The 24920-nt window shown below is 43.6% G+C and overlaps 2 protein-coding genes across 4 annotated transcripts in view; one reads left to right on the plus strand and one right to left on the minus strand.

Annotated features, from left to right (window-relative positions):
* The first annotated feature begins 904 nt into the window (after positions 1-904).
* On the plus strand, positions 905-13158 carry GDE1 (glycerophosphodiester phosphodiesterase 1). Of its 2 annotated transcripts, none has more exons than XM_016157022.2 (6): positions 905-1318; positions 4030-4205; positions 6032-6137; positions 8501-8593; positions 10101-10312; positions 11538-13158. In XM_016157022.2, the coding sequence occupies exons 1-6, from the start codon at positions 1058-1060 to the stop codon at positions 11683-11685; spliced, it is 996 nt and encodes a 331-aa protein (XP_016012508.1). In that variant the 5' UTR covers positions 905-1057; the 3' UTR covers positions 11686-13158. The 2 variants fall into 2 exon arrangements, with proteins under 2 accessions (XP_016012508.1, XP_036081472.1); XM_036225579.1 differs by having other exon boundaries at positions 1180-1318; positions 4034-4205.
* Positions 13159-16113: 2955 nt separating this feature from the next.
* Positions 16114-24920, minus strand: part of TMC5 (transmembrane channel like 5) — a 59771-nt gene continuing 50964 nt past the window's right edge. Inside the window, exons 18-22 of one of the 2 annotated variants that reach the window (XM_016157037.2) lie at positions 24402-24575; positions 23274-23352; positions 19629-19733; positions 18520-18559; positions 16114-17833 (exon numbers count right to left, since the gene is read on the minus strand). In XM_016157037.2, coding sequence (XP_016012523.2) covers positions 17787-17833; positions 18520-18559; positions 19629-19733; positions 23274-23352; positions 24402-24575 — 445 coding nt within the window. In that variant the 3' untranslated portion in view covers positions 16114-17786. Of the gene's footprint in view, positions 17834-18519; positions 18563-19628; positions 19734-23273; positions 23353-24401; positions 24576-24920 lie in introns of both variants that reach the window. The other variant, XM_016157036.2, reaches the window with a different exon arrangement.

Raw genomic sequence — 24920 nt, forward strand, 5'->3', positions numbered from 1 at the left:
TGGCGTAGTACTTACGCGAGGCGCGGTGCACGCCGGGAAACAGTCTTGACCGCAAGGTAGTCCGTCTGCCGTTGTAATTCGAGTAGGAACGTTCCCCTAAGTCTGAAATTCCCTGAAACGTTCTTCGAAGTTGCTGTTTTTTAGCCATCTGCAGAATGATAACCTCTCTTTTCTGGCTACTGGAAAGCATACGATATTCACCAATCTTTTTCTCTAAATAAATTATTGCAGAATCCTAGATGCCAACGCTACGTCCTAAGGCATCCCCTACCCGTTTGCAAATCAGTGGGAAAAAAAACGTCTAAGAAAGAAAGGTTTGAAATGGCAGGAGAAGACCCGAATATTTTGCCAAAGTTCTCTATGTAAACATGTTACCAGTTTTCCAAATTATGATGTAGGTGCGTGCCCCTGTCGTTTCCTAACTTGGCTTTTACCCTCCGCTCTCTTACTCATCCTTCCCGTGCCTATTTTTGCATATGTAAAATGAGAGTTTTAAAAGTGACTGTCGCAAGGGTGGTTATGAGGAAGAGCAGATAATTCTCTCACAGTTCCTGGCTCATAAACCCCACTATTAGCCCTCAGTAGATGGAAAAGCAGCACATCTTGACTCGAATTGACCAAATAGTCTAAGCGTCGTGCCTCTTAGAGGCTCCCTAGGCAGTGTCCTCGGGGGCAGAATGTCACTAAGACCCCTTCCAGTCGTACAACCGTACAGGGCTATCGTATCCCTCGCCTTCGTAGTCTGAAAGCCCAGGTGGAAGTCAAGACCCCAGCAGTAACCCGAAAGCCCCGTTTGGACGCGAGCCTAGGCCTGGGCCCGCCTCTGTTGCCATGGCAGTGGCTCCGCCCCCGATCTCTGGAGATCCCCGGCCCTGATTGGCTGGACGGCCGGATCTCTCCCCGGATGTGGCCGCCGCCACCGCCATTGTGCGGCTCTGCTGTCTCCCGAGGTTAGCCCTGCGGCGAGTGCTTTGCATTCTCGCCCTCGCTTCTCGATCTCCTGCCCCGGGAGCCCGGCGGGTCCGGGACTCCCGTCCGTGCCGGTGCGGGCGCCGGCATGTGGCTGTGGGATGAACATGAGAGCCTCTTGGGCCCCTTCTCCTTCCTGCTGCTGTTGGTGCTGCTGGTGACACGCAGCCCCTTCAATGCCTGCGTCCTCACCGGCAGCTTCTACCTCCTGCTGCGCCTCTTCAGCTTTGAGCCTGTGCCCACCTGCAGGGCCCTCCAGGTGCTCAAGCCCCGGGACCGCGTTTCAGTCATCGCTCACCGCGGCGGCAGCCACGACGCGCCCGAGAACACGCTGGCGGCCATTCGGCAGGTGAGCCCCCCATGCCTCGCGCCGCCCGCCCCTCCTGGGAGCTTGGACTTCTGCCCATCCTTCCGAAGGTTCCCCAGTCTTCTTGTGGTAGCCTTCCTTCCCAGTACCCCCCAGAAGATATTCACAGAGCCTGCACTGGAGGGGGGGGGGAGACAGGCCTTAAATAAACACATAGATGAGACACTTTGGGATAATGGAAAGCGCAATGAAGAAATGGGGTAATGGAATAAAGAATGAATGACTGGAGGAGGGGATTATGTATGCGGTTTTAGGTAATCAGAGGAATCCTCTCGAAGAGAAGAACTTTTGAACTGAAACCGGGATGGTGAAAAAGACCCAGACCGGGGATCTGGGAGGGAGGAGAGGGAAGGCGTCCCGGGAATAGGGAACAACAAGCGCAAATGTCCTGAGGTTAACGCCGTTGTAATGTTTGGGTAACAGAATAGGCAGTATGTGGCCTGACTCTCAAGGGAACAGAGCAAAGGCTAGTGTGTGATTACAGTAAGAAATGAGGCCAGGTTGAGTGAATATCTTGGCCCGTGATTGAATTTATTCTAAATGGATCACCTTCCCAGGAGCCGTTTTACTTGTTCTCCAAACTGTCCAAGTCATTTCCTTGTCACTTTCCCCCCCAAAACACGCATTCAGGTTCAGACAACCCTGTTAGCTTGACTCTTGATCAGTTTCCGCTTCCCCTTTTGACAAGGCTCCCCTGGCAGTGTCCTGACTTGGGAATAATGACAGCAGGAATAGTGACAGAGCTTTTCAGTTGTCTGTGCACTTTTGGGTCTGTGGCTATAGATCTGACCCTCTCATTTCTTTGAGACATTATTTTAACATTGAATGGGTAAGAAGGCAGACTCAAACACGTGACTCCTTCTAAAATTCGGCCTTCTGATTCTAAGTCTCAGTGCACTGGGTCATAGATTAGACTATGTTCCAGGATGTAAAATCTTGGACTGACCGTCCTTTGTCCTGAGGACACAAAAGTATTGTGTAATGAGCAAGTCACTTAAGCTCTCTGTGTCCCAATAAGAGTCATGACCAGGGTGTGGCAGGCAAGGCTTCCTAGGACACCTGTCTTCACGCTAGTCCCAGCCCTGACCTCAGTTTCCCCATCTGTAAAATGGGAATGACATTGGCATCCACCTAGTAGGTTGTGATTCAGTGAGGTAGTCCACGTGAAGTGCTTGGCCCGTGGCAAGACCTCCACTGATGTAAGCTCTTTAGGCCAAGAATCTAAAGATGGCTTGATTCTTTAAAATTATCTCAGTGTGAAAGGAACAAAATTAAGTGTGAAGAAGGAGGGAGATCTGGAAAGCAGCCTTTAATTTAGTGGAGGGCGCGCGACTCTGTGTTTATAAACCAAGTTAAACTTCCCTTCTGCTTCTTTGCCTGTGGTTCTTCGTGATGGGAGACAGAGCAGTTCTTCTAGATTTCTGTTTAAAAAGAAATCTAAAGATAGAGAGGTCTGATGAAGTAATATAGCTACACAGGAGATAGCACTGGTGTGAAAAGAAAGGTGATAATTACTGTAGGAACAAAAGAACACAATTGTCATTGGCTTGCATTTCAACTTACCTTTAGGTAAGTTGCCTTAAAGTATAACACAGTGTTAATTGAGCGCAGAAGGTATTCATGAGTATTTACCCGTGGATGTGGTGGTTTGGCCAGAACATGTTTGAATATAAAATGAGGAAAAATGTATGTGAAATACACATACATGTGTAGTATTTCATATCCTGTTGTGTTGCAAGAGAATTACAGCTAAATTCCATTCGTGTCTTGTATGTTTAGGTTGAACACGTCTGTAATATATGTAATGATGATAAATAAACATTGTGCCAAGTTGATTCCCGGTCTAAAGAGGAAATGAGATGTGGTAACTCCACCAGTTCGAATAAGGTCATTATCAATAAACTTTTTAGCCAAAGCAGAATTTAGCTGCTGAACACAGACTACAGAAGACAAGGTCGCTCCCTCCCTCTTGACTTCAAAAGAAATATATAGTTTTTTCCATGAAAGTTCGTTTTTCTGTCCTATTCTTCCTCCCTCTGCATGTTTGCATCTCATAATTTATATTCTTTAACATTTTACTATGTAAAAAATCAGGGAGCATGTTCTGACAGTGGTAGAATTTCTGGCAGGTTATATAATAGATATAGAAGGGAAAATCCGAGAGGTAAAATGAATGTATTCCCAACGCATACACGACACTAAACAGTGACAAAAGAAGTTATGCCCACAGCCTATTCCCCACACAAGGGCTTGGTGTTTTGCTTTCGGTGGGGGAGTTACACCAACAAAAACCTGACTCATCTTGTTTATGCCAAAGCAGTGCAATATCCGACTAATCAGCAAACACAGGGCACTTCTCCGAGATACTGTACCAAACAGTATAAGTAAACAGTGGAATTTGTCTAAATACATGTCATTGTAAGCCATTAACGGCCAGAGAAAACTTAAGTTCCAGAAGTCTCCCCAGCTGCCACTGCAAGAGTGGAAAGAGTGGAGAGGTTGACGTTTCTGAGGAATCCCTAAGTGTAGAAGTTGAAGTTCGGTTACCAGCCACGAAAAACAGGTCAGGTTGCTGGTGGTTCCAGGAAGGGCAGCTGTCAGCTTACCCAGCCCTGCTGGTCGTCTGGAGCGTTTAGATTGCAACATGACATCTGTGGCCACTTGACATTAATATTGTTGATGTTTTTGTTAAGGCAGCTAAGAATGGAGCAACAGGCGTGGAGTTAGACGTTGAGTTCACTTCCGACGGGGTCCCTGTCTTAATGCACGATAACACGGTCGATAGGACGACAGATGGCACTGGTCGATTGTGTGATTTGACATTTGAACAGATTAGGAAGCTTAATCCTGCAGCAAATCACAGATTAAGGTAAGTGGTTTATTGTCACTTAAACGTATCTTCAGCTTTTGTCGGAGATCACAGAGGGACACTGGCACTTGCAAATTACATCTCTGCTCTGGGAGAGTTGTTTTGTTGTGTTTTGTTTTGAACTGTAGACATGTTTCCTAAGTAATAAGCCAGGAACAACAGAAATATGGCGTGGATGTTTTCATCTCTTCCCACTGAGGCCAGATTTGGCCTCAGAATTATTCTCAAGACAATACTCTGTCTAGTCACTATCATGACAATTTGTACTGTCGTATATGTATAATCCTATAAGATGTTCCCCTAGAAAAGGATACTATGATTAAAAAAATCAAATACTGGACTCAAAATGTTCCCCTTGGGGAATAAATAATTATATCAGTCAAATTCTTACCTTTAATATAGTGTATATTAAATGTATATAACCACAGACCCCATACCCTTCCCACCATTAAGAGCTATAAACCCCTTGGAATTGGTGTATGGGGCTATAATATACTTTGGGATGTGGTTATTTTCATTCCTCTCCTCTAGTCTTCTTTGAAATACTGAAAAATGAGGTCGCTGTTACCATGTCCTGTCAGCTCTCTGGACAATGATGATGATTTCCTTGAGTGCTGAGCATTCCACCCAGTGGTTAGTTATCGTCCTTCCTAAAAGATGATTCTGACTTTCTTTTCCTAGGATCTGAAAGAAGTGAAAAGTCAGCCAAGGGAAATCATATTTTAGAAAGCATTTTGGTAACACTTGAAAGTTCGGAGTCCAGGCTGCAGGAATTAACTCTTTACTGTCAGCAGATAGTTCATCGCTCTGTCGTATGCGAGGGAAAGGCCGGTTTTAACGTTACAGTGATGTTGCACATAAGCTCTCAGGTTCATAATCAACACGTAATGCAAAAAATGCTTAGGGTCAGCATCGCCCTTAAAATCCTTTAAGAAGGCACGATATCAGAGTCCATATAGCTTCTTCATGTCTTTAAGGCAACTAGTGTTTTTATTCCACAATTGAAACAGGTTGCATTTTCTTTGCTTGAACACCAGATGAACAATTGGCTTGTGTTTAGGGACCATGTTGTAGGAAAAGTAGTTATTTTCTCTAGAATTTCCCAATGCGAAGCGATGCTCTTCGTGAGAGAGGGCATAGAAGCCAAGACTGGCCAAGGGAGTAGCAAATTTACATCTCTTATCTCTCAGTCTCAGGGAATAGGCATTGAATAGACTATCTGGCAGAATCGCCTGTACTATTTAAATTATCCTTGTCTTTTATTTTTTAGCAAAGATCTTACAGTTGAAATAATATAGTTGCGTTAACATAAATTAAATCATGTACGGTGAAATCTCATATGAAAAAGCCAATTTCTTAACGTATCAGGCACTGAACTATCAAAATTATGTTTTAGGAAATTAAATAATGACACATAAATGTACAATAATACAGTCAACAGATTTATGTAGTCCTAGGAATTTCTTCTGCAAAGGGGCTGTTAGGGCAATTACAATGTTAAAATGAAGTCTCTGAGTTTGTAAAGCTGGCATATACTCTGCCCTTTGGTGAGCAGAGCTACTAATTAAATTATTAATTCATTAGAAATCCAGTGGTTTCCTAGGAGTTAAATGATTTTTGTTGTTATTGCTGTTCTTCGATCAAGAATATCTGTACTTTGGTTCAAGTACATGTAGTAAATTACCCTCGGACTTTGGTATGGTTGAGAAAAGAAGGTTGGGGAAAACACTCTTTCCTTTTGATTGGGAGATACTTGTCAAATATCTGTTCCACTAGACTTGGATTCTTTTTCCTACCGTGAACTATACCTTTACCCTCTCTTCCAGGAATGATTTCCCTAATGAAAAGATCCCTACCCTGAGAGAAGCCGTTTCAGAGAGCCTCAACCATAACCTCACGATCTTCTTTGATGTCAAGGGCCATGCAAATATGGTACAGTCTGTAGCGTACACTTCATTTTTTTCAAAAGACATCTTTAAATGCTAGTCATTTCCAAAATTAACTATGTATTTTGTTATTTATTCTTCAATTATTTTTACAAATTTTTTTTTGCTTAGTGGATGTGAATGATGTGAAAATCCACATCTTTAAGGAAACGGTAAATTACAGAACCTTTTAAACCTTTTTACCTTTGATGGAACCTTTTCACAACTCCTGATATTCTACAATTAGCACCAAATAGAAGAGTCAGGTTTCTCTTATTTGCATAAAGCATTTACCAAAGATATTAAACAAACAGTTAAAAAGGCACTTCTTGAACACACCATCTGGTTACCTCATAAAAAGCAACTCGAGTTGGACACAAGACCAGTTGCATCTGGCTGATAAGGGTCTTAGACAACTGGAGTAAACTTAAAGAGAACTCCAATATTTAGAGCTTCTGATAGCCAATAGATATTTATCTTTTATATAGATTTATCTCCTTTATGATTTCTATCCCTTATGTATAGTTTTTTTTATTCTAGGATTCGTTATACTTGTATCAGAAAATTAATATAATTTCTTCAAATATGTATGACATTGCTAAATAAGATTTTAGAACTTGTACTCATGAAAACATTATTGCAATGGAAATCATTGGGAAGATACAGTTCAGATTACATTTGTTCTCTTATAACCTCCTTTACAAGGACAAAGACTTTTTTCCACATTTAGACAACTTGGGTATTTTCCACCCAGCAGTTATAATCAGGAATGGCCATCTGTGTGTTGAGAATTCCGATGATCTTGATTTTTTTTTTTATTAATCCCAGAATATAGTTGAAACCAGTTGTTAAAACCTGAAATGTGAGCTTCAGTGTGTTTATAACTTTAGTACCATAAACACCTCTAATTTTGAATCCCCGGGCTAATTTATTATTCCGCTAATTGATAATTGTATACTTCTAGGTTTTTCAGTTGCTCTGTACTTACGATACAGACCAGGAATGCTTATTTAAAAATAGAGATTTCTTGGCCTTTCTGAAAATGTCTGGGGTGGTGAGGTCAAGGAACATGTATTTTTAATGAGCACTTCAGGTTTTGATGATAATATGGCCCACTTCTGGGAACCTTGATAGGTCCTACATTTTACCTACAATGTACTGACCTATATACTTATTCTCTTAGAATACGTGGGTGGGAGGCAGACAAAATCTTTTTTAAAAATCTAGCTAGTTAAGCTTTCCGCTTGGATGTTCACAGGTGGTTTGGGTAGAACATAGTGATCTAATTCACCAAAATGTCCTATAAAGGAACAAGTGTTGGCAGCAAATTGGAGACAGTAGAACACAGGAGTCAAGGTCATGGGCTTCAGGGTCCAGCAGACCGTAATTAAGTACTGTCACTCACCACAGCATAACCTCTACCTTGATAAACTTTAGTTTCCTCATGAGCAGAATGGGAATCATTAAAGAAACCATCACATAGGGTTGTTGTGAGAATTAAATAAATAACGTAGGTGAAGAGGTACACACGGTGAGTTCCATAGTTTATATGGCCAGAAAATCATTTTGACTCTATAGCTCACGATCCCTCATATTAGTTGGTCAAGGGAAACATGACAAGAGTAATTTCTGTGTTTTTTTTCTTTTTTGGAATGCATTTTGTTGCTTTTATTTGGGTATAGGTATGTGGGACTTTTCCAAAAATTAGCAATATTTCAAGAGTTATGATGTAGCAACATTACATTTGGTTAATTCACTAGAAGTTACACAATGTCAGTGATTTCATTCTAGCATTGCTTCTTCATTTATTAGCTGGACTACGGCAGAAAGAAATTTCCGCTCACCATGGGAAGAGTCAGGAGACTTCCAGCTCTTCCCATTTCCTCCCTTGTCCCATTGTTTCTGCCTTAAAATCAATGATGTTTCCTCTCAGTGCACTGGACTGAGGAAATCTCCCCTCTGTAGATCCCCGGCTGGCTGGCTCATGCTTCGGCCAGGAAGTGCAGAGGGTGATAGAGCTGCGGGTATAAAAAAGACTTCTCCCTGGCGGCTACGCTAGGGCATAAGGAAAAGATTTTAAACTCTGCTTCTAGCCTCCACTGGCCTGCAGTCCGCCATACTTTCCAAAACTGCGACAAAAGGGGTGAGCCTCAGCAAGATGGTAAAGCGGCAGTACCCCAACTTTTCCTTTGCTGCTGCAAGTGTGAGTTTAAAATGTATCCCAACGGATAGTGGATCCATCTTTTCAATGTCCCCGTGTATTCGGAAACTTCTGATTTGTTCGATAGGGTCATACTTAATATGTAATAATTATTGCCTAAGACTGTTATATTTTAATAGTTTTAAAATACATGAATCTCTGTTTTACAGGCTACCGATGCACTAAAGAAAATATATATGGAGTTTCCTCAACTATACAATAATAGTATTGTCTGCTCTTTCTTGCCAGAAGTTATCTATAAGGTAAAATTCAGGATTTTTGTTGTACATAATATTATGTTAGTTGCTGGTGATAATAGCAATGGTGTAAATAAGCACGAGAAATTAAACCGAACCTGTTCAGAAACTCGTCTTTTAAATTAACAAGAGACATTCAGAAGGGAATGTACTCACCCCGTTTTTAAATACCTCGATTCCTCTTTAGCTCCCTTTTTTATGCTCTTTATAGGCTCATTGAGATTACTTTGGTAAATGTCCTCAAAACAGAAAGAAGTATGTATGTAGCTCTACTTCTCACTAACTCACAGCAGAATATACCTTTAAAAATTCCTTCTGAATTTGGGAGATTTTTAAATATGCATAAAGCTAGATAGTACAGTGAGCCTCATTAACCAAGACCCACTGATTCATTCATAGCCTCATTTATCTTCCCCGGTGTTATTTTGAAGCAAATCCCAGACATCATATCATTTCATCCATAAAAATTACATAAAATATCTTGAAAAAGTGGTTCTTTTAAAAAAACATAGCCACGATATCATTATTTCATCCAAAACCATTAACGGTAAGTCCATAAGATTATCAAATATCCATCCAAATATCCAAATAGCAGAATTTTTTTTATATAGAGTAACTAATTTGAATCAAGACCCAAGGAAAGACTGCATGTTATCATTTTAAATCTTAAAACCTGCATATTCTCTTTCCCCCTCCCCCTTGCGATGTATTTATTGAAGAAACCAAGTTGTTTTGTAGAGTTTACTTGAGTCTAGATTTTGCTAATTTCTTAATTTAACACATTCTTCTCCACTGTGTATTTCCTGTAAATTGGTAGGACAGCTAAAGGCTTGATCAGATTAGGTTCAATATGTTTGGCGAGATAACTTCCCAGGCGAGAGTGTTCTTCCATCAGGAGGCACACGGCATCCGGCCAGCTCTCTTGTTGTTAACAGCTGTTATTGATGCCGGTGGCCAGCTCTGTCCATTTCCCGGGGGTTACGAAATGTTAGTACATAATTCTCACATTTCTTCGTGTATTAGCTAGACCACTTCTATAAAAAGAAACTCATTTACAGTTTAGTTACCCAATAAGCAAATAAATGCTCAATCTTTTCCTTAACTTACCAGTTTCCAAAATAATGAGTCGGTTCCATAGCGTTCTTCAGCAGCGCCCAACAGAGCGTGTGTGTTCCAGTTTTACGGTGGCAGAGCAGCCTACCCGGGTATGAATGGCCATCGGGATGAAGAGGGCCTTGGGGCTTTCAGGCATTGGAATCAGTGTCCCCCAGGCTTACTTGACCACGGAGGCCTTTAACATGGGTGATAGACTCTCCCGAGGAGCACAGAACACAGACTGAGAGAATTCCATCCCCATCTCCCCACTTCTCCTGTGCCCGCTTCCTAGCCCCAGCACCCACTTTCTCCCTCTCTGTTCTCTTCTGTCGAGTACATTGGCTAAATCGAAAGAACAAGTGGGAAGTATTAGACTTAAGATACGAAAATTATTCTGTTTTCCAAAATTCCTTTTCAGATGAGACAGGCAGATCAGAACGTGGTGACGGCTTTAACTCACAGACCTTGGAGCCTTAGCCATACAGGAGCTGGGAAACCACGCCACGATGCCGTATGGAAACATTCTGTTTTTGTGGTACTGGACATTTTGCTCGATTGGAGCCTGCATAATATTTTGTGGTACCTGTGTGGAATTTCAGCTTTCCTCATACAGAAGGATTTCGTGTCCCCGTAAGTTGGGAGCGTGTTTTTATTATTTCCTCCTGACACATTTCTTGACTGTTGTTCTTGGAAAGAGTTAACAGTGGGCAACCTGGATTAGTTCCCACCCACAACGCCCACGTGCCATTTGTAAGCTGGATGCCACTGTCTGCTTATATGGGAAGAGTTAAGGCATATTTTACTATTTCCAAAACAAGTTGATCAAATGTTCTGGTGTTTAGAGCATTTTAAAGAAAAAAAAAAAAAGGCAGCCAAACTGTGATAAGAGAGATTACGTTTCCTTATGATTGGCTGTCTTTGAAAACCAAACTAGGATCCAGGGCAAAGCCACAGCGAAGGCATCCTGGGGCACCCACCTCATTTCTCCCATCTTTCCTCCCGCCGCCCCACATCATGGTCTCTGCTCCATCATTTTGCAAGAAACTTTTTGTTCCCTAACCTAGCAATCTCAGAATCTTTCTTTTGGCAATTTTATAGCTATGTTTTAGCCAACTCTAATTTCTTAAGTTTCAGTTTATTTCAGGCATGCATGCATTCGAGTCAGTAAGTATTTTGGTGTATGCCTACAGTATTGCAAGGTACTGTATTAAGAAGCTGAAGATGCTTGGTAAAGAAACTGGGCCATGGTCTGTCCTCGTGGAGTGTATAGTGAAATGGAAGAGATAGAGGCCAATTGAATAAAAATCCAATAAACAAAATTACAGCTAAGGTAAATGCTGTGTAGGAGAGAATCGTGTACATTATAATTGACCTAATGGGGTGTAGGAGAAAACCTCCTCGAGAAAGTGAGAACTAAACCAAGATCTGAAGGGCACATAGGGATCGAGGGGGGCAGGGGATGGAGACCCAAGTCAGGGAGAAAGACTTGCAAAGGTGTGCGGCAGGAGAAGCTTGGTTCTTTCAAGGAATGAAAGCACAGACAGGAAAGGGAGAGTGTGAGAAAAGATGAGGCCAAAGAGACAGGTAGGGCAAGCCAGGTGCCGTCCCCCCATGTGACTGTTTTTCCGGGGGTGTGGTCTTTCGGGAGCCACCAAAGCGTCTTAAGCTGGAACAATGCAGAGGAGGTTCTCACGCTGCGTTTTGGGACATTCCCTCTGGCTGCAGTGCGGAGGCGGGTAAGAGGCTCTTTCTGAGCACCTCTTACTGCTCTGTGATCACCATCCTTAGTGACTGTCATGATTCCTGGGCCAGTTGGCCATTATTCTAACAGGCTTGGTTTTTCCTCTTTCCCCAGGAACTACTTGAAGAAGTGGTCAGCTAAAGACATTCAAGTTGTTGCTTGGACTATTAATACTTTTGATGAAAAAAATTACTATGAATCTCATCTTCAAACCAGCTATATCACTGACAGCATATTGGAAGACTGCGAATCTCAGTTCTAGACTTTTCCCCAGGGAAGAAACGCATGGGGACAGAAACTGCCTGCTGGCCTCATGCAGGGACACCCGTTGCGTTAGCCCATGCCCTGGGGGATCAGGTGACCCACACAAGCAATACTCAGTAATTGCATTTTTACCTGAGTCAGAGCAGAGCCCAGTGTTGCCACCATGCTCCGCAGAAGGCCCGAGCTCCACACTGCTGGTCTTGAAAATCTGGGTCTGCAAAAAGGCACAGCCCTGCCCGGCCCCAGCCGAGGCATTGCACCGAGACCCAGAGAGAATAAGCACAGATTGAGTTTTGCAGTTTGGGGGGTACGGATGCAAATGCATGGGACGTGCATGATCACTCAGAGATGACATTTTTAAAACTTGACGCGTTTATGTAACTCACTTATTTAAAATATATTTGTATTCAGCTATGTTATCAGTATACGATAGACGCCAAACTTGTGACCATACTAATAAAATCATTCAAAGGAGCAGTAAGGGAAAACCGTGTGCCAAGCAGCGTATCCTGAGACGCAGGGAATTTAGGGAAGCCACTGTCTACAGTCCACTGACCGGCTTCAGTGTGGACCAACAAAAATGGCAGGGGAGTCTTGACCCCGGCCTGTGGGATTGACTGCTCTTGGTATCTCGGAGGAAGAGCTCTAAACCACTAGGGAGCAGAGTAACCTTCTTTCAGGCTACTCTCTGACAGATGATCATACGCGATTAGAACTGGAAGAAACTTCTAAGGACATGTAGCTTGTCCTCACTTTGCAAATGAGAAAACCAGAACCTGTGGGAGGGAAGGGTCTTCCTCAGAAATTACTTTACCGGTGACATAGCAGAGCCTGATCTCGTGATAAGTAAATTTCTTATTTACTGTGTGCCGGGAACGTCAGTGGTTTAACGCATTATCTTAACTCACAAAAATCTTATTTACAGAGGTGGTATTCTCTTTTTACTGATAAGGAAGCCGAGGCACTGCAGCGTTAAAGTCACTTACTCGAAGTCTCGAATTCCTTGATGTAATTGGGATTCGGATCCAGGTAGATCCGACAGCCCCTGCTCCTAACCACTCACCTGCCTTTAGAAAGCCCTTGATTTCCAGCTCCTTCCCACATGAGCTTCCAGGGGTCTTATAAATAACAATGTTTAAAATGAAGGTGAGTCTTGGGGAAAAATTGCAAAGCTGTCTTTCTCCCCAGCTGCCCTCCTGCGGCCTCGATCACAGGCCGTACAGCTTGGTCATGATTTCACTCCCGAGTCCCAGCGAGTCTCCAGCCTCACTCTCAGCAGGCAGACCACCAGTCCACGCAGCTAGATGGCAGTGAGAAGCAAACTGATTTGCCACAGTTGGTGCTGGCAGTAGATGGGGCTTGGGACATTTTCTTGAATTTAACAGTAAGACAAGGATTTATTTAATGAATGGAACAGATACCTAAACTGCATGTACTTCAAAAATAAATAAACAAACCGCATGTACTTCCATCCCGTGTTATGACTAACAGGAGAAAGTGACCCCAAAAAATCTGGACTGAACTCCCCCTTGACATACCTTCAGAGACTGCACATCAACCAACAAGGAAGGAATTCTCTTGGGGGCGGTAAAGGTGACATCCCTTCTGCTGTGTGAAGACCTTGAGAGCCAGTTTGCTGCCTCTTGACCTTTGTCCCAAATACATTTTGCTCTTGACTCGGCCAAACCTGATTAAAGATTTAGGTCCTATGCTAAAGAGGCCTCAAAGATGGAGAATTTGGGTGCAGAAAGGTGAATAAGTACTACTTTTAAGCACTTATTTGAAAGGCTTAGTATAGGGTTTAGTAACAGCATTTGGGATCAGAGAAAGCTAAATCTCATTTTCTGATCAACAATTTACCACCTGTATGACCTTGAGTAAGTTATTTAAGTCATCTGTAAAACGGGCAATATTAGTACCACCCCAGAAGGTGGTTATGGTTAAATGAAAGCGCATGTAAAATGCTTGTTAGTAACATTTCTTCACTGCCTGCTATGTATTAGACACTTTCAAATGCTTTTTTTATGTGTTTTTTTTTTTTCTGTAACACATGAGGTAGGTACTGTTATGATCCCATTTTATATTGCAGGAAATCAAAGCACAGTGAAGTTAAGTAACTCGCCTAAACTCACACAACAGTAATAGCATAAGGATTCAGGCCCAGATGATACAGTTCTAAAACCCACACCCTAAACCCCTGCTTAGCATCATATCCCGTCCATAACTATCACAGTGCCCATCATGTAGTAGGTGCTCAATAAATGTTAAGGGAACGAATTATGAGATATCAGCAGAAACTTCTTGAAGCAAACTGGAGATACAGATCTAAAGTGAGATGGAAATTTGGGAGCGTAAATAAGTGATTCGGCATTCGGCAGCATGAGGGGGCCATCCAAAGTCACGACGGCATTTTCCAAGACGGACGATACAGATAAATAACCTGTGCTGTTGATTGGACTGCATCTCTGCGCTCAGGATGCTGGAGACGTCGAAGGCTACCTCAGAAGGCTTGAGAAATCCGATCCTTGATTAAACAATACTCATTTTCTTATTTAGAGATCAGTCTCCGCAATTCTGTTCTGACAAGAATTTCACCAAGACAAAAATATTCTATTTATTAGATGCAAATTTCTAATAAAATTATACCTACCATTTTTCCTAAAGTGAGAATAATGCTTCGACAGGACAATAAGTCACGGCTCTGAGGCAAGGGAGGGTGCGAGCTAATGAAGTGTTCCAAACGTCTACTCAAACCCTTTGCACGGCGTGATGGTTACTGTAGGGTAAGGTGGTTTGATTTCTTTGATCGAAAATACTGAAGATTTAATGACTTTACGTGCTCTATTATCTAAGTTTAAATTATGCTCAAAATCTAGCAATCTGCAGCACATTAAATGTTAAGAGGCTGGATAGCAGCTAGGCACAGAGGTTCTCAAAAGATACTTTTCTTTTAGACATTCATTCAACATCGACATAATGGGAACGTGTTAGAAACGCAAATTGTCAGAGCCCATCCGAAACTACTGATTCTGAAGCTCCGGGTGGGGCTCAGGACCTCTAGGCGGTTCTGATACATGCACAAGTCTGAGAACCACTGAACCAGAGAAAACCCAAAGTCCTCGATTCTGCCACAAACTAGCTATGAGACAGACAAATCGCTTATCCAGTGTATGCCTGTTTTCATAATCTATCAAATGGAGATTATGATTATTTGCGTTTATTGTCTCACAGCGATAATGTTATGAGGTTGAGATGGTAAAAGTGGAAGTGTTTTTGAAAAATACGTTCACAGTGTAACAATACTGTTATAAAATAAGAGAAAAAATGTGAAGATGCTCTAAAATCATACTACTCACGACATGGTCCTCTGACCCACAGCACTAGACAGAAACACAGACTCTCGGGCCCCCGTCCCAACCCCACACATTAGAATCTGCTTTATAACCAGAGCCCCAGGTGATTCAGGTGGGGAAAGCACCGGGCGGGGAGTTCCACTCCGCAGGTGTGAGGCACTGCTCGCATCGGGCAGGTGCAGTCACGAGGAAAACAGAGGCCCCGTCTGCTCCACACCTGAGCTCTTCTCAGTGGTCCGTGTCGCAGCTGATCACACAAGAAGTGCTAAAAAAAGGTCAGCTCTCACAAGTTAGAGGTAAGTTAAGTACTACTGCACTGAGAGGAAATTCCTATCCATGAGCTCAATCCTGACCACCTGTCCTAGATTCAGAGACTATAAAAACATATGCCAGTCTATGCTATTTTAGCCACTCCTCTTAAAATTGAACTTCACATAAAATCATTTCCATAACCTCGTAAGAAATGAACTGGGCCACTCACTGTGGCCGCTTGAGCCTGTCCTTGTTTACGCTTAAAACTGCAGGGGTTATCCATCTTTCAAGTGACTGCTGGAAGGCGTGTTACTTTTACCATTTTGAACTAATTCAAATAAGGGTTGGGAGGAGAGGATGAGGACTGTTCCCTGAAGATCCCGACACAATATTCTGTGCTCACCATTTGTCTGTTTAAAAATGCCTCAGTGGCTTTCACGGTCAGACAAGTTTGGACAAGACTACTCTAGATTCTAGCTCAGTAGTTCTCAGCCCTGGCTTCCCAATGAAACCATCTAGGGAGCATTAAGGAGGCGGCATGGATGCCTGGTTTAGTTGACCTGGAGTGGAGCCTGGCCAAGGCTGCTGGTGGACAGCGCCCTGTGTGTCTCTGAGGGGAGCCAGCTTCGAGAACCCTGATGCCTAATGAGAGTCCCTGACAGGACTAGGGGAGAGCTCACCCCTATCAGGGGCTGAGTTGTGTTGACTCAAAATTCATATGCTGAAGTCCGAACCCTCAGTACCTCAGAATGGAACCGTGTTTGGAGATATGGCCTTTAAACTGGTGAATAAGTTAAGATTTAAGCCATTAAAGTGGGTCCTAATCCAATCTGGCGTCCCTATAGAAGATATTTGAACACGTAGAGCTACACCAGGCCATGCATGCGCAGGGGACGGCCATGGGAGGACATGCTGAGTAGGGGGCCATCTGCAAGTCAAGGAGAGAGTCCTCAGAATGAAACCGTGGACACCAATTCCTTGACCTTGGGCTTCCAGTCTCCAGGCTGAGAACATGAACTTGTGTCGTTGAAGCCACCCAGTCCACGGTATTTGGTTATGACAGGCCCAGGAAACTAATGCATCTCCCATCTCAAGACCAAGTGTTAAAAGCAACCTCCTTTCCAAATATGCATGTGAGACCTACAGACTACATCTTTCTATTGTGTTCACACTTCCAGGAGAAGCAGGGGCTGTACGGAAAAGTGGAGAAGAGATGGAGGGGAACGAAGACATGAGCCCGTAGCATATGGTAAGTAAGCAAAAACGATGCTTTCGGAGGGCGTTCAAACGTCAGCGTAAAAGCCAAAGATGCACAAACAGCATGAAAATGAAACGGGCGGAAAATCACTTCCATGCGCTGCTATCATTCACCCCGTATCCCATAGTCCTTTGGGCTTCTCCTTTAAGCACTTGTCACAGTTATAATCAAGTTAAATGAATGAACACTGCTAGGGACCACTAGCAAAGATGATACCAAAAGAAGTGAATTCAGTTGATGCAATGAACTAACGAATAAACGAGTGAATGGAAAAGTGAGTCAATGACCGAACACATTGGATGTTTGCATTTCGAATGTATCTTACATGTTTTATAAATTCAGGTCCAATTTGATGTTGTGACAGTGATTACTCAAAAGGAGACTTCTCCCCTCTGAGCAATTTGGTAACTGTACCTTTGCGCTGGACCCTTCGGTTTTAAGTACAGTCACGTGCCTTGTGAATCATTTGGCAAATCTGCAAAAGAATGCTATATATGTGTGTGTATTACACGCATATATATCCTTTCCATACACATGTACATATATATATATATTCTACACATCATCACTGGTCTCATGTTTGGTTCAATGTAAGACTTTGCTGGTCACGTATAGAACCTCACGGGGCAGGGTCCCAGTCCGCACACCTCCCAACCCCAGTCCGACCCCAGAGACTCATGGACTCAATATGCAGTAAAGTTCAGGTGAGACCGCTGGTTATGTTTCGCATCTGGGTAACATGGGATGCATTTAGATCAGAGTCATGAACAAACGCAAGTTCCACAATCCAGAGGTGTCATGGTCCAGGCCGAGGATGACATCTTTAGTCCGGCTGGACTAGTCTTAGTGCCAGTTTCCAAACCTTTGTCAGGTCTGGGAGATCTGGGAGGAGAGATTTCTAAGGATGAATAATCCATATGCTCATGTCTTAAAGATAAAATATATCATTCCCAGGTTTTCTCTTCTCAGGTTTTGGTGAACTAGTTGAAATAATACAATAATCTTTATTAGAAAACCCCAAATATTTTCTCTTGAAAAATCTGGAATTCGGGGTGAAATACCAGCAGAGAGTGACCAATTTTACTTCAGTATTTACATTGCGGACAGTTTCCACCTGTGACAAACGCTCTGAATTCCCCTCTGGGAAGCTCCGAAAGGCCCAGGTGTCAGGGAAGAAGCTGTTCCCTTTTCATCTTCTCTCCTTACTTGATTGGTGTCTGGCTACGACGATCATCATCAGGCCTGTGGATTACCCTCTTGAACTGATTGCCTGAATCTCAGATCTGGGTTTGACACAGGAAAGAGAAGTTAGCACAGATACACACTGCCCTGTGTCTCCACGGGAAAGACCAAATCGGCCTTCAATATCACTCATTCTCATGCCTTCCTGGCCCCCTCCCTCTAAGGGTCCTCAATTCTCCCCTTGAACTCCCAACACTGGATGTCGTCAGTAAATGCTGTCTCCAAAAAGATGAACAGGTTTGTTCATTCCCCTTCCGGTATTAGCTAGAGATTTTCTTTGGGAAGACACTCTCCCCCAATCTTCGTCCCTGTGGTCTATATCTTTAGATGAGGGCTGTGACTCAGATCTGGCCAATGAAATCAATTGGTTCGTGAAGGGCCCGTCACCCAATCAGTGAGAATTCTGGGTCTCTCACTTTTTCCCCGCTCGACTTGAATCTGAGACGATATAAGCAGCTGATAAAGCTGCCTCACAATGATCGGGAAGAGCCTATTTGAGAAAGGAGCTAACACAGAAAAGCGTCGAACAGAAAGAAACCAGGTTCTAATAACATATTGTGAGTCCCTGCTTCTAAAAGCAAGAATTATCCTTGGGTTTTTGTTAAAGCCAGTTCGGGTCAGTTCTTGCAATTGAATGAGTAAACAGATACATGAACAATTCTGACCCTCTGTCTTGGGGTATGTCCTCTAGATAAATCTGGTCTTCACGGCCAGTTTGGTTACTCACCATGAGCAGCGTCATGTCCCCAGGCATGGAAAGGGCTTGGCTGCTAAGAAAAAAACAGGCGGCCTCATTACTGGAAGATAATGTACACCCATGGTCCTGTTGCCTCGCTGGTAAGATTTGTGAGCCCCCCGCGATTATAAAACTAAGAGGTTAAGAACAAGAATCAGCTAGAGAAATAGAAATATCGAACGTGTTTTGTTTTGTTTTATAGGGACAGCGATTCCGCTCATTTTTCATTCGCTTCAGAGATATTTGGGGAGCATTTACAATATGCTGGGTAATAGATTAGGACCTGGGGTTGCAAGGGGACAGATATGGCCCCTGCCTTCAAAGGGTTTAAGAGTCGGGCCTCTAGACCCCTTACCTAAATCACGCGATAGTGTTAATTACACAGATAGTAAATGATACAGCAGTCTCTTCCAATAAGACCGTAATTTCCAAAACTTGTGGCATATAATGTAAGGTGAAGTTACTGTTTATCTGTATTTTCCGGGACACCAAGGAAGCCAGCATGGGCTCCGGAATTAGAGCAAGGCTCCAACCATCTCTTAACACCCTCTTGGCAAGAATGAAATTTGTAAAATCTTTTTAAGAGAGTGTCTCATCACACACTGTTTTTAGTCTTTCAAAAGAAACCTGGAAACAACTCAGATATTCAAATTCGTACACACTGAAACAACTTCAAAGCTATTAAGTGTGTGTGGGGGGGGGTTATGATCTCATGTGTATCGCGTAGCCCCACTTTTGTGATGAATAAACAAAAACGTTAGCAGACGCAGTATGCGTGCAGATGCCTAAAGGGAAAGATCTGGAAGAACATACTGACGCACTGATCCAGTGGAGTGACATTTCCGGGCACTTTTCATCTCAACATGCGAGGGGCCATGAGGGCGGAGCCTCTGTCGTGTTCATCACAATAACCCCAGAACTAGAACGAGGCCAGGCATGGGAAGTGTCGAATGAGTGAGAACTATGTTTTAAATGAAAAAATACAGGAATGTTTAAACAGAGACAGCGAAGGGCTCTTATGTGACTTTGGTGCCCTGATGCCCTTTGCACAGGGAGGCAAGTGTGTGTCCCAGGGGTCCCGACGCGGCCTCCGGCCTCACCTCCACGTCTCTTCGTTCCAGTGCGTACGAGCTGGGGTTTGCTCGCTTCTCGGCATCCTGCAGCTTGGTCAACTTTTCTATCAGGAACATCTTATCTTTGCCCTCCTGCCAAGAAGGAAGAAGAAAACAAAACCCAGAGGATGAATGATGGTGTGGGCTCGAGAAGCACACGATGGAAAGAAGGGTGATGTTTTAGGCAGCTAGGGTCCCCGACACTGGGTGGTGACTGCTGCCAGGTTTTCTCCTGATGAAAGAAAAGAAACATTTCACAGCAAAGCCTTCCTGAATTAGAATATTCTCCCCTAAAGCAATTGTCCTAGTGGGCTTAGGTAGTAGCCTCCTCTAGCCTGGCTGCTGGAAGCAACTTACATGCCACTGTCTGAAGGCTCAGGACAAATGGTTTATTGATTTTTCCTTCTTGGCACACCCTTTGTCCCAGAACGCTGTCTGGGCACCCAGCATTGCCTGGGGTCTGCCCTGACCTCCCACTGAGAATGTCAAAGCTTATAGCTCTGTACCCAAGGACATCAAATACATCTCATTTATCAAAGTTATCTGTGTTAATAGAGTAGACCCAGATAAATAGTTCCTGAATTAGGAAGGGGAAGAAAATAAGGGGATATGTCTCCCAGAGGAGGGCGAGTCACTTTCCAGGAGGGTGAGTCACTTTCTACGAATCCGTTGCAGATAAGAGAGTGGTATGTCCCACCTGTGTTGAAGTGGGCTAGCAAGCATCACTGATCACCGATGGCCTCTCCAGGCTCCTCCAATCCCACTTCCCATCCTCTCGTGTCTCCTTAACTTTTCACCTACTAATATAAGCATCCACCACTGGATCTTACTTGCAGCAATTATTACTATGGTACTTGCTCTGTGAGGATTTTCTATTTCCCTCATTCCTTCTACATTTATTAATTGGAGTTCTTCTCTAAGCAAGTGCCAAATATGAGAATTGTTGTTTTCAACAAGTCACCTACCTGTCTTGAATGTAGCTGACTTGCTTGAAAATCTCTGGTGTGTAGTAGCTATTTTCATACTGCAGTGTGAATTAGAATTGCCTGGCAAACTTGCAGAAATGCAAATTCATAGGTTGAATTCCCCAACAGATTTTGACTCAGGGAGTCAAAAGTGCATTGTGGTTAAGAGCAAAAATTTTGGGGTCACCTGGCTCACATCCCATCATTTACTAGCTCTGTGACCTTGGGCAAATCACTTCACTCTGTAAGCCTCAGTTTCCTTAATTTTAAAATAGGGGTTTAAAGAAATGTAGGTGCCCCAGAGAGAGGAGTGAAAATTAAATAAGGATTTTTTGCTCATCACTTAGCACAGTGCCAGGCATCACGTAAGTGCTCGACAAATGTTATCTGCTGCCATTTTTGGATAGAAACGGGAAGGGTCACAGGAATTTGCAACTTATTAAGCATCCAGGAGTAGTGATGTAAACTGGAGAGGGGTTGTCGCCGAACCTACTCCCAACCTTTCTGAGTTATCTTGGAGACCACATCCTGGGCTTTGTGGTCCACACTCAGGGCAAGACTTCTGCACGGCCCTTGCAGGTTGAGATGCCTCCCTGGTGTGCCTGGCACTGCCCTTAAAGCTTTAGACTCAAATTCCCCCCGTGTTGAGATCTTCGTAAGCCTTGCCCAAACCATTTAGAATGCTGCATCAGAAAAAATGTGGGTGTTTCTGGGGACAGGCAGGGAAAGAGCATAACCTAACCACACCCTTTCTTTACACTCCAGAAAGAATCAACTCAGATAATCTGAAACCCCAAAGATTCGAGCACGTAGGACCCTGGCGAGTCCTGCTTCTTTCCATGTTCTTAGACGTAAGTGCTCACATGTCATGGCTATGTTGGCATTTAGAAGAAAAGGGAACCAACCCAATAGTGATGAGTAATCTCTGTGCCCAGACTATGGTCTCTAAATACCATTTCAGCAAGACTCCTTGAATAAGTTGAAGAAACAGCTGACTCCTGTTCCAGGACAGGAAATGAATGTGATGAGTCTGGAAATCTTATCCTTCCGGGGAGCAAGGAAGCTTTCAAAGACTTCTGAAGTCGTATCACGTGAACCCGTGAACTAATTCCAGATTTCCACTAGCAAAGGATGAGGCCATTTAAGCATAAACAAATAACTATAAGTGAAAAAAATGTCAAAATATACAAATTCATAATGATAATGTTAAAATACTTATTAGCCATATGTGGAGGTTGCTAGGTACAGTGGGTTAAATAGTGTCTCCCTTTTAAACAGGTATGTCCAAGTTATCCTAACCTTTAAATCCAATGACAAGTCCTTGGAAGGGAAGAGAGGGAGAAAAGATGCAGAGAGAAAGGCCTTATGAAGATGGAGATAGAGGGTGGAGGGCTGGAGATAGGAAGTCCCCAGCCAAGAAACGCCAAGGTGAGCCAGCTGCCATCAGAAGCTAGGAGACAGGCATGGAACAGGTTCTCCCTCGAATCTTCAGAAGGAACCAACCCTGCCAACTCCTTAATTTTGGATTTCTGGCCTCCAGAACTGTGAGGCAATAAATTTCTGTTGTTTGAAACCACTAAGTTTGTAGTAATTTTTTTTTCTAGCACCCTAGGAAACAAACACACTAGACATTTTAAAAACTAGTAAATATAGAGAAAGAATCATGCATTTACCTTCCCTTTCTTGTGTGAACTATATTTCAAGGTAATCAAATAGTTGGTGAGAAGGATTCCAGCTAATATATACAGAAGAAGTTCTAGAATTAGAGCATCCCTATTTTGTAATCCCTAATGAAATAAATGGATCTTCTAGACAATACTCATCAAAGGCTGCTAAGTCCATTAGGTAGAAGGCTGATGGGGAGCTGTAAGATGGGCGGGTCAGGCTGACAAAGCATGGACCCACTGATCACCCTCAACATCACACACACACACAAAAACAATCAGACATTTTATATCTCAATGCTATAAGAAGTGTGTAGCATCATCTATGAAGTATTCTGGCTAAAAAGTTGAATCTGGATCTAATCGGTCTCTAAATCTCACAACCAGTTTACAGAAAATAAAAAGTAAAAAGAAGCATGCCAAATGGTACCAGAGGATTGTAAATCAGTTATATTCAGAATGTGGAAATTATTACAAGACGATGACCTGGTTTCTTCAACAATAAATGGCAAGAAAAGAGAGAAGAGGTGAACAGGTTATAGATTGAAAGACACATAAAAGACGTATCGACCAAATACGGTCTGTGGCGCATTTTCAGATCTGGATTTGAACAATCCTACCATAAAAAGACACTCGAGGGTACAGTCGGGGAAATTAGACCATTCGACTGGATATTAGATGATAATAAGGAATCATTTAGTTTTCTTTTAGGTGTGATGATTGGTGTGGTGGTTATGTTTCTTTTAAAGTCTGTATCTCTTAATCACATATAAGTTTCTACTGATAAAATGGTATAAAGTCTAAGATTCTATGTAAAGTAATCCAGAGATTTTCGGCAAAGGGATAGTGTCCATGAAACAGGAGTATATGAAGGTCGACAGTCGATGGGGCGGGGTGGCGGGCAAGTGGGGGTTCATCGTGCTATTCTGTCTTGGAACAAGTTTGGAAGTTCCATTATAGAATGTTAAAAGCGGGGAGAATGACAGGGGTCCAACAGAACTTACATTGATGATCTGTTCGTGGAGCAGTCTGATCATGATCTTCCTTCCCTCTGTGATCTGCCAGTACAGATAGGTGATGATTCTGAAAGAGAAGAGGAGGAAGAATGGCAGACACTTCCGCCAGCATTTTGCAGGCAAAATGACTTCCAGTGGGGGGCAAAGGAACTGGTTTATTTGCTTGCAAACGGTTTGGTCCAGCTGCGTTCCTGGAGTTGGTTATCAGTTTAACACAACGATTCCCACCATTCTGCATGTGCAATATAACCTGGGAGGTGGGAAAGAGAGTCACGCCATGGCCTCTTCCCAAACCAATGAACTGAGCTTCTCCGGGCAAGGGGCCAGACGTCGGTATTTTAAAAATGCACAGGAGTCTAATGTGCGGCCAGAATTTGTGAATCTGGACAGCGCCATTCAAACTTCAGTGTGATGCAGATTTCCTGGGAATTGGTTAAAAAGCAGATTCTGATTCCGTAGGTCTGGGGTAGGGCCAGGACTCTGCATTTCTAACGAGCTCCCCAGGGAATGAGAAGTTTGAAGAAGCAAGACCCCGGGAGAACTCAGCTTTTTAAAGAGGCCAATGGCAACCCAGTATTGGGGAGCGAAGGCCTGACCGAGAGCAACATCAGGGCTGGATTCTGAAGAGGGACAGCCATTAGTCGGCTGGCTGACTGTCCCCGCGAGAAAATGGGCCTCGTCTTGGCAGGACTGCTTTTTCACAAGAAGTCCCAAACCAATCTTCTTCTGTTTGAAAACGCAAATACACCATCCTATATATGGATAACGCCCAACCCATTTTAATATATCGGCCTCAGAAAGAACCGCACACGTCATTTCCTCAGGCATTCTCTCTCATGTGCATTTCTGTCGTTCTATTTGCATGCTATCTCTTAAGAGGAGAAGGGCAGGTATTGCTTTCTTCATAAAACAAGCACCAAAAAAAAAAAAAAAAAAACTAGGATAAGACTATATTAAATAACTTTTTTGAAAAATTCAAAGGCAGAGTCAGGACTACGCAGAAGGCTGAGCTCTGCCGCAGCCCTTTGGCCTCCCAAGGAACGTTCTTAGGGCCATCTGCAGTGTTGTGTTGTTTACTCTGTTTACTGGGCAACTTTCCCGACCCGCCTCACTCACAACACAATGAGGGTGAGGATGAAAAAGAAGTGCACGCTGCCGATGAGGTTCTGGTAGATCCACACCACCCACAGGTAGCTGGGCCGTGTACTCAGGGTGTCGATCCAGCTGTAGATGGAGTGGATGAAGAAGGGCAGGCCTCGGAACGGGCCGCAGTCGGCCGACGGTTTCAACCTGGCGGAGCAGAGGACAGGGGAGCATGTCGAGGGGGAGCCTCGGGTGTAGTTTGCTCTAACGTGGGGCGGGGGGAGGCTCTGGGCCTGGGGTCAGCCATTCTTGCCTGCTCCGCCCACACCACCCCGCAGGAGGAACCCCTCCCGCTCTCAGCGCCTCGGCTGGGCTGGTGCGTTTCCTCTTCATGACCCATACGCCCCTCCTGGATGGTGGTGCCACTTGATCCACAGGCAGCCAATCCACAGGCCCGGCAGTGGCCTCTGTCGTATTCTAGCTCAAAGCAACACACTGGGGGAGTCGGGGAGGGGATCAGATTCTCTTTCTTGGGAATTCGAACTAAGAAAT

The sequence above is a fragment of the Rousettus aegyptiacus genome, unplaced genomic scaffold (genome assembly GCF_014176215.1).
Source record: "Rousettus aegyptiacus isolate mRouAeg1 unplaced genomic scaffold, mRouAeg1.p scaffold_m13_p_8, whole genome shotgun sequence".
Taxonomy (NCBI): domain Eukaryota; kingdom Metazoa; phylum Chordata; class Mammalia; order Chiroptera; family Pteropodidae; genus Rousettus; species Rousettus aegyptiacus.